The sequence below is a fragment of the Carettochelys insculpta genome, chromosome 1 (assembly GCF_033958435.1).
Source record: "Carettochelys insculpta isolate YL-2023 chromosome 1, ASM3395843v1, whole genome shotgun sequence".
Classification (NCBI taxonomy): domain Eukaryota; kingdom Metazoa; phylum Chordata; order Testudines; family Carettochelyidae; genus Carettochelys; species Carettochelys insculpta.
The window spans coordinates 233,672,222-233,681,888 of NC_134137.1; the positions used below are offsets into that span (position 1 = coordinate 233,672,222).

The window sequence follows — 9,667 nt, forward strand, 5'->3', positions numbered from 1 at the left end:
AAATTCACATTTGCTTAGCACAGGAGGGGAATGAGGAAAATGCAATATAGGAAGATGATGTCAAACACTAGTAAGCACACTCAGAATGCTATGGGGATGAGGGAACTGGGGGATAGGTTCCCACAATGCACTGCTGCAACAGTCAAGGTTTGCCAATTTGAGTGTGGCAGCAATGCGTCAACTTTGTGAGGAGCATGTGGGGCGTGAGGATGGGCAAATTCGAGCTCATAAATTCCAGAATTATAAAATCAATATTAATACATTCGAATTTATCTTGTAGTGTAGAAACAGCCCAAGTTTCCACTTGTAAGCTTCCTTTTTGTCTTTAAGCTCATCAGGGATTTCTCTGTTAAGTCATGCAGGGCAGCTACCATATTTGCTTGTTTTTGTATTATGTTTTTTTTATTTTGTTTTCTGATACATCTGGATGGTGCATTCCTGTGCCTTTAGTAAAGTTTCTTTAAAATACAGCCAACTCTCCTGGACTCCTTTCCCCTTCATGCTAGCATCCCATGCTGAGGCTCAGGTGACAGATTCAGCAAGATTTTCAAAACTGGTCACAAGGTTCCCTCTCCTCCAATTCCATAATTATACATAATTAGATTAGTGACCCATTTTCAAAAGTGCACCAGCTCCCATTGATATCAATGGGACTAATCACATTAAAAGACATTTAAGATGGAAGCACTGGGCTCTAAGCAATGAGTTTCAAGAATACTCTGCAACAGTGATAAATAATCAATTTAAAAGGCATTGTCTGCAGTTTCTCTGCTAGTTGTGTGGTGCATCTGATTACTCTTGCCTACTATTTTATTTTAAATTGATTGTTGTCATTATTGGGAGTTCTATATTTTATTGGAATGTTGAATTTCTATAGAACATGCCAAAAATGTTAACATGCAAACTGAGAGGCTGTACTTGGCTGGACTGAGTTCAAAGAGATTTATTACAGTGGAGAATTGTTTCCCACGTGAAGTTATGAAAGCCCCCTCATTTGGGTCATTTACCACTAGAAGTGGGAAAGTAGCAGCCACATGAATAGCATTTTAGAATTGAACTTCAGAGTTAAACACCTCAGAAATGGAGATTGCTTGTAACTCTAATAAAAACATGGTAACATAGTGAATAGTAACAGAGAGGGAGCTGTGCTAGTCTATACACAATCAAAACAAAAAGCAGTCAAGTAGCAATTTAAAGACTAGCAAAATAGTTTATTAGGTGAGCTTTCATGGGTCTGCCCCATGAAAGCTCACCTAATAAACTATTTTGCTAGTCTTTAAAGTGCTACTTGACTGCTTTTTGTTTTAAAAACGTGGGTTTTTTTTCAAAATGCTATACTTGAACATTGGCTCAATAGAGCATTAAAACATCACTATGAAGAAGTAAAATATTGCTCTTAACACTGTTAATTTAAATGAAAGAAAACCTGTTATCTTATTGTATCCAATCCCTTCCAAACTTTCCCTTTATTGTAATAGTTTACAATTAGCACAATACTGTATAGTCACAGAGAGGCAGCCGTGTTAGTATCTTCACAAAACAAACCAGCAGTAATGTAGCACAAAATAATTTAATAGGTGATAAGCTTTAGTGGGGCAGACCCATTTCTTCAGATCTTTCTTTCTGACTTCTTTTTTGTTTAGTACTGTATACTACTTGCTTTTTTTTTTTGTCTCTGCTGCTTGATTGTGTACGTCCAGTTCCAAATGAGGTATGCCGTTGACCAGTAGGTTTGTAATTCTGATGTTTATTACTCTTAGGTTATATCCTATAAGAATAAATTTGCACTGGCCAGGAAGAACAACTGGACAAGAGACAATCTAGTAACAGATCCTCTTCAAGTCTCATTTAATGTCCCATGGGGAACTTTTAACTTCTGGAAAGAAATTGCACATTCTGGAAAGATATGATTACAGACAGATGTCTCTCAAAAGCTTCTGAGGTTTGTGGTTTGTCATGCAAAACCTGGAATAAAAGCAAAGAAAAAATGTCTAAAGCCCCCATTTTATTTTTAAACAAAAACGTGTCTCTTGTAATCCTTTTGAAAATAGCTCTGCAAATGAGAAAAATTTTATGATTAACTCTGGGATTTGCAGGAGGGAGGGTTGCCACCTGTGCCTGATAAACACCTAAATTTGGCCTTTCAAACTTTCCATTGTGTATTTTCTGTGGATGAAATCCTTGAGCTTGGAGATAAGACCCTTTCAGGAGGATAAATATCCAGCAATTCTACTCCTGGTCTACAGAGTTGTGCTAAATCCATAGAAAGACCATGAAGTACATCCTGGTTGTGGCCTTTCTGGGAGCAGCAGGTAAGGTCCTTTTTAATTGTATTTGCTGGCGAAGGTTAGATGTGATGAAAAATGCCAGGCTGCTCACTGTTGGGAGTGGAGCCCTTTTTTATTTCCAAAATTACCAAGGCAGCATTAGTGCACTTTTCCTTGACCTCCAAACCTGCACACACCCTGGCTTCTGTGCCACGGGATAACTGTCAGTGTTTGATTTGACCAGTACTTTTTGTGTTATGGCATGTGTTGGTACAGTGTACTGACGCCTTTTGCATTGGGTAGGGGGGCTGGAAGCCAAAGCCCCCACCAGCCTTGAGGCAGCACCTGACCCTCGAAGCAGTTCAGGGCTGGGAGCTGGAGCTCCCAGAAGATGTGGGGCCGGGAGGCTGCACTGACCTCAGGAAGCAGAGCCCTTGTGCCCTGCAGCAGAGTAGGGCTGGGAGTCGGAGCCCCCACTGCCCCTCCAGCAACCCCAGCAGGGGTAACCCAGGGGAGGTCCTCATTTTTTTTTCTTTTTCTACAAAAAAGGGTTGGATTTGACACATGGAAAATAGAATCTGGAATGAGTGACTCCCACAGCCAGATGTCATAGAATCACCAACAAAGAGCCATCATCCATGGAGACATTTTTGCCATCATTAGATTGACATTGGTGCCTAGCATCCAACGAATGAGAAGCTTCATATCCCATGCCCTAACCTCTTATCCAGGCTTGCTCCACTGTCCCCACCATGAGTGCTAATTTATACCTTCCTCTTTCACCCAGTTGCCTTACCCATCGATGATGCCGATGATGACAAGATCGTGGGAGGCTACACTTGTCCAAAGAACTCTTTGCCCTACCAGGTGTCCCTAAACTCTGGGTATCATTTCTGTGGAGGCTCCCTCATTAACAGCAGATGGGTCGTCTCAGCTGCTCACTGCTACAAATCGTGAGTAGGAAATATCTGTGCTATGAAACTACTGTTTCCCCTCCGGTCCTTTGCCTCCATAGGCTCTGAGCATGTCTGATGTGATTAACTCAGTAAAGGTTGGTCCCACTCAAGGAGGAGTTTGTCAAAGAATGCCTCAATCCTTCAAGAAGTGGAACTGGCATCTCAGAAGTGGCTCTGGTTCCTGTGTCAGTACTGGCTTCAGTGCTGCAGATCTTTGCATTAGATGAGGGTGCTGTGCTGCTTCAGGTGATGATTCAATATTCGGTCACTCTGCTTTTGAGGTAGCACTGGATCCAATGCCCTAGCATGAGACGTCTGTCCTGGTGATCATCAATGGGTCATTTACACTTTGAGCTGGAGGCATGATTCCCAGCTCCAGAAGACAGTGGTTCTGAAAATAGTGTAGTTGTGGTGATGCAAATGATGGGAAAGGTTTGCCACCACAAGCACTTTCCCATCTAAGCCCGGAGGCAGTGACTCAGGTCCACCAATTGCTTCCACCACTTGCACTGCCCGTGTTGTTTTTAGCATGCTTGCTTAATTAAAGCTAGCACAAAAATGTCTCCTTGAGCTTCGAGTCCTCCCTCCAGCTCAAAGCGTAGGCATGTCCAACAATGGTCTAGCAGGTTCTAGATGTCTCTTGATTGCCTCAATGGGGAAACTGGTTTTGTGGGAGTTAGATCATGAAGCAAAGCGGCAGAAAGTGAAATGATGGACTAACCAACAATGAACAGCAGAGCAGAGCAGAAGGGGCATCTCCCCACCACCAAACATAATCTTGGGATGCTAAGCACTTTGCCTGGTGACAGTGCAGTACTCATCCAGGGGACTGTGCCACCATTCTTTTCTAAGAACTCACCTGTAACATTGTTACAGACTGTTTTGTTGATGGGAAGATATGGAAAGGGTGGTTTGATTGGTCTATTTCTGTAAATCTCCTCGAGATCTTTAACTTGTGCTCTCCGAGGTTGTCAGACATCTCCACTGGGGGGTAGTTCCTCAAACAATTCTGTACCCACCGCTGCTTCAGTGCTTCCTTGTAGGGCTATCATTGGGAACCCACCAAAAAGGTATAAGTAGGCATCACTCTCCCCGGATGCTCAGTGGCAGATTTAAGGGTGGCAGTCCTGAAACAAAGAAATTTCAGAAATCAAATAGAGAGAGAAATCTCTGAGCTGCAATTTATTTGCAAATTTCGCTCCATTAACCATGGATTAAACAGAGACCGGGAGTGGCTCGCAGCTTACAAAGGCAGTTTCTCTGCCTTGGGTGTTAAGATCTCCCCATTAGACTCTGACAATGGCTCATATCCCCCTGTCTGATCTGACTTGTTTTTGCCTCTTTTGATACATATTATTAATAATGGACCATTTCCACCTTGCTGAATACACCTTGTCAGTTCTGGTCCTCCCTTTTTCCAAGACCCCACTCTTTAAACACCCCTCTGAAACCACGCCCCACCACTCATGCATCTAATGAAGCAGGTCTTTGCCCATGAAAGTTTATGCTCCAAAATATCTGTTGGTCTATAAGGTGCCACAAGACTTCTTGTTGTTCTTGAAGCTACAGACTAACACAGCTACCCCTCTGATCCTCAGCGTACTGTTACTTTCAGAGCACAACCTTCTAACCATACAGAATCATAGAATCCTAGGGCTGGAAGGAACCTCAGGAAGTCATCTAGTCCAGCCCTCTGCCTAAAGCAGGATCAACCCCATCTAAATAATCCCAGTCAGGACTTTGTCAAGCCAGGACTTGAAAATCTCCAGGGATGGAGACTCCACCACCTCTCTAAATAACTCATTCCCTTGCTTCACCATCGTCCTTGTGAAATAGTTTTTCCTAAGCCAACCTACACCACCCACTCTGTAACTTGAGACCATATGGGAACCTCTTCCCCAGAAAGAACAGTACATTTCACTTCAAGAGTACCTCCACCTGAGGAGCTCGAAGCCCTTGAGTTAAACCTCAGAACACCCTGCTGAGTTAGGAATTCCTACCTCCTTTTTAGCAAAAAGAAAAAATAAAGCAAGGAGAGATATGTAGAGTTGACCAAAAACTTTCAAATGTTCATATGTTTCAAAGAAGAAAAGAAACAATCTTGACAACAACTTTTGTGGAAATTTGCCCCTGATGTTGACTTCCTCTAGTTGTATGACATGTGTAAGGTATAAGCCAACCAGAGTATCACACAGTCCTCCTCTTTCAGTTCCCCATCTTGTGCTTCAGCAGAAGCACTGCTCCCAGGACAGCCCAGCACTGTAAAGCTGCATAGGAAAGTAAATGCTGGTGTGTGAACTCAAAACCAGGGGCCTGTCCACTAAACTAGAGCAACTGAGACCTTAGTGCTGGTGCTGATGACGACTGAGGTTGTGGTAATATCCTCAGTAATAGTGATGGTTTTTGTGATAAAGATCATGAATAATAGTGGTAAGGATGCTGTTATTCTTTTCTCTTTTCCAGATCTATCCAGGTGAGGCTTGGGGAACACAACATAGAAGCTACAGAAGGCACCGAGCAGTTCATTAGCTCAGCCAGAGTCATCCGTCATCCGAACTACTCCTCCAGGACCTTGGACAATGACATCATGCTCATCAAGCTGTCCAGTGCAGCCACCCTGAACTCCTACGTCAACACAGTTAATCTGCCAACCAGCTGTGTGGCTGCTGGCACCGTATGCCTGATCTCTGGCTGGGGCAACACCCTCAGCAGTGGTGGTGAGTGCTCTGTGGGAGTGTAGAGCTTCTTTAGGGTCCTGGAGACCTTTAGGGTGTGTCTACATAGCAAAGTTATTTCAGAATAGTGGCTGCCATTCTGAAATAACTTTGCAAGTGTCTAAATGGCAAAACGACTATTTAGAAATAGCATCTGCCTTGTTTTGAATGTTGTACATTTCGTTCTATGAGAACTAGCACATATTCCAAAATAGCTATTTGGAATAGGGGCTGTGTAGACCGGGAATAAGGGCTATTGCAAAATAAACTATAACCTACATCTACACTAGAGAGCTTTGTCATGAAAACTCGTGGAGCAGCCACACTAAAAATGCTTTCTGTTGACAGCCAATTGATAAAACTTGGCACTTTTGTCAACAAACTTCTACCTGTCACCCACAAGGTAGAACATGTTTCTCAACAGAATCAAAATGCCATGTGGATGCTCCAGGGGGCTCTCTGCCAACAGAAGGGATTCTGGGTCATGCAGCAGCCCTGTCTGCTGTGCTTGTGGTTGGCCGTTTTGTCAAGAGAGCAGCCAGGTAGTCTGGCTGTTCTCTGTCAGCAGAGCAGATCAGCAGAGAGATCCGCTTTCGTGTGTGGCCGCGATCTGTCAGCAGAAGTTTTGTCTGCAGATCTCATCTGACAGTAACTTCTGTCTACAGATTGCTGTAGTGTAGACGTAGCCATCATGTTTCCAGGAGCTCTAATCCAAAATAGGCCCCATTGTGTGTGGACGCTCTGTTTCAAAACAGCTGAGTGCTATTTCAATACACATTTTGTGTGTAGACACACTATTCCCAAATAAACTATTCAGGAAAATCTCTTTCAGAATAGCTTATTCTGAAATAACGCTGCTGTGCAGACATAGCCTTACTAACCTGTTAGTGTTCCCCATAGAGGAGTGTATGGGGAAGGGCAAATGCCTGTAAGGGAGGTAGTTTGAAGAGAAACATATGGGGAATCCAGGCTACTAGGGAAATGCCTGTGGGGAGCAGGGGTCCTTTGTCTGATTTAAATGTTCTTTTCTAATTTCCCTGATTGTCTCTTTTTCATTATTATTGGCATAAGGCAGTCTGAAGCAGTGAGCATGTGTCTCTAGTTTTTCAGGAGGAAGCTTTCTATCACCATTACTTGGGACATTCACTAGGGCAAATCCTGAGAGGTGCTGAGCACCCACACTTCCCCCTGAGATCAATGCACTCAGTGTTGTTCTACGCATCTCTAAGGGTGGAGTTCCATAGTTTGATTGAACATGTTCAATTATTACATTATAACTCCAGTTTTGCATTGTAACTCCTGCACTAGCCTAGGGACCAGGAAGAGTGATGGACAGAACAAGCCAAATCCACATGGAATATATGGCTGCTAGTCCATAGGCTACACTACCAGCCGTTACTCCAATGCACAAGCTGACTCAGAGTAATCCAGTTGGTCTTTTCCATTCACTGGGTTCCTCTGATCTATAATAATTTCTGCTGCTCTTTTCTTAGTCCAATTGGCTGCCCATTTTTTGGAATCCAGAGTTTAATCAGTGCAAAGGGGCAGGCTGAACAAACCTCCAGTTAGGGATTCTCATCCTTCTGGAGGAAAGCAGTCTCTAGGTTATGATAATGATCCTGTGGGGAAGTTGGGAGCTGCTAGAGAAAAAATCAGGAGAATAGAAATGCCACTTAGAGAGAGAACACTGTTCCAGTTACTGAAAGGATAGCTGTAATTTCACAATGAATTCAAGGATTTCCATTATTAATTTCTCTCTTTTATTGTAGCTAACTACCCTGACTTACTTCAGTGCTTGAGAGTTCCTGTCTTGTCCTCCACTGACTGCAGCAATGCCTATCCAGGACAAATTACTGGAAACATGATCTGTCTAGGATACCTGGAGGGGGGCAAAGATTCCTGTCAGGTAAAACAACTCTTCTTACGTGTCTCTTCCCTCCACCCTTTGCTAATGAGGAATCATGCATGGTTTACCTGAAGGACTAAAATCTGATATGTTGCTGACTCTTGATTTCCCAGTTGTAAACTTGTCCTCGCTTCATAAGGTACCATTTATAGTGGTGCTTCCTAGACCTTTTCTTGACAGTGTCAGCAGAGACCAAGGACTGATTTGTATTTACTTAAACTAAAATGTTCAATTTTGAATGCCTCCATTTTTAATGACAGAATTCAGACTTCTTGGCCTTGGGTATTAGAGGTAGTGGTCAGCTGCTGCTCCACCTTAAGTCTCTAAAAAATGCAGAGTTTAGCATATATTAAAATCAGTAGCAAGATATCTTGAGGTTGGTTCCCAAAGTGGAGATATCCAAAATCCATAGCAACTTCAGAAATGTTGGTACTTTAGGTTGTTCAGAAAGGCATCTTATCCTGTACACTCAAGCCTCACAGAACATGAATGGGATATTGAAGAATACTGGAAGTTCAGTTTTCAGCTCATCTTCTCTTGGGCTACGGTTACACTACAGAGATCTGTCAACAGAAGTCACTGTCAGAAGAGATTTCATGACAAAGCCTCTGTCTACAGAGTGGCTGGACTGGCCACTGCTCTCTGGACAAAACAGTCGCCCAGAAGCACAGTAGAAAGGGCTGCCTATTGTCCTGGATGTCCTGTCCATCAAGAATAGGACCCCACAGAACATTTTTGTTGACCGAATCTGTTGACAGCAGCACCCTGCCTCATGGCTGAGAGGCAAAATGCTTCCGGGAAAAGTGCTGAGTTTTGTCAACAAAACACATTTTGTGTGTGGATGTTCCACTAGTTTTGTTGACAAAACTGGAGTTTTGCCAGCAAAACTTGCTAGTGTAACCGTAGCCTTTGGGGTCAACGGACGCTTTCAAATCAATTTGTGGCTGACTTGGGAAGTTCCTGGCAGAACTATGAGCACTACTTATTTCTGAATCCCAGCCAAAAGCTTAGAACCAGCAGATTGCTCTTTGCTTCTAATCCATGAAAACCAGACTCCCTTTTCACACATAAATATGATGTCTCCAGGCCACAGAACATTTGCATGGGATAGCATGGATTTATATGAAGAGCTGCCTGTGTCCTACTTCCTCTCTGAATAAACAGAACATTCCCATCTCCTGGACTTTTCATCTAGCACCTTTCATGTCGGCACTTTTATCAAATGTTCAATGAGATCAGTGCTCTCCCTCTCATGACTAGACTTCCCACAAACTACCCAAAGAACTTAGCGTCTTTGCTGCTTTGCTAGAAAGGCAGAAGTCTCTCAGCTGTAACGCCTGCTAACCACCATTTCACGATCTTTGTTGCAGGGGGATTCCGGTGGCCCAGTAGTCTGCAATGGGCAGCTCCAAGGGATTGTCTCCTGGGGAATTGGTTGCGCACAGGCAGGCTACCCTGGGGTCTATACTAAAGTGTGCAACTACGTTACCTGGATCCAAAGTACCATCGCTAGCAACTGAGGTGCCTTCATTCCATTTGACCCATGCTACCTTTCACACTTTTTCCTCAGCCATGTATTAGACTTTCCGACTCTATGGAATAAATAGAGTTTGATGCAACATTGTGTTTATATAAATATTCTTTGGGTCTGTCTGTACTTAGGTGCAGGTAAGGTAACAGGGAACCTTACCAAGAACAAAAGTAACCACCTATTTTTGTAGTGCCTTCCATATGGAAAGGCCTCGCAACACTTTACAATTGGCATTTTTAAAATTCACTCCGCCAGTACTCTTGAGCTGCCGGTGGCTCTTTGATCAACTAAAT

The 9,667-nt window shown here is 43.3% G+C and overlaps 1 protein-coding gene across 1 annotated transcript; it reads left to right on the top strand.

Moving 5' to 3' along the window:
- The first annotated feature begins 2,270 nt into the window (after positions 1-2,270).
- LOC142007094 (trypsin I-P38-like) lies at positions 2,271-9,394 on the top strand. Its single transcript, XM_074983629.1, has 5 exons — positions 2,271-2,312; positions 3,055-3,220; positions 5,687-5,940; positions 7,707-7,843; positions 9,214-9,394. The coding sequence occupies exons 1-5, from the start codon at positions 2,273-2,275 to the stop codon at positions 9,361-9,363; spliced, it is 747 nt and encodes a 248-aa protein (XP_074839730.1). The 5' UTR covers positions 2,271-2,272; the 3' UTR covers positions 9,364-9,394.
- The last annotated feature ends 273 nt before the right edge of the window (positions 9,395-9,667 follow it).

Bases quoted from the DNA above. Each gene is read 5' to 3' on its own strand.
- LOC142007094 (XM_074983629.1), top strand. From the start codon at position 2,273: ATGAAGTACATCCTGGTTGTGGCCTTTCTGGGAGCAGCAG. The intron at 2,313-3,054 runs GTAAGGTCCTTT...TCTTTCACCCAG, and splicing joins GGCCTTTCTGGGAGCAGCAG to TTGCCTTACCCATCGATGAT. The intron at 5,941-7,706 runs GTGAGTGCTCTG...CTTTTATTGTAG, and splicing joins CAACACCCTCAGCAGTGGTG to CTAACTACCCTGACTTACTT.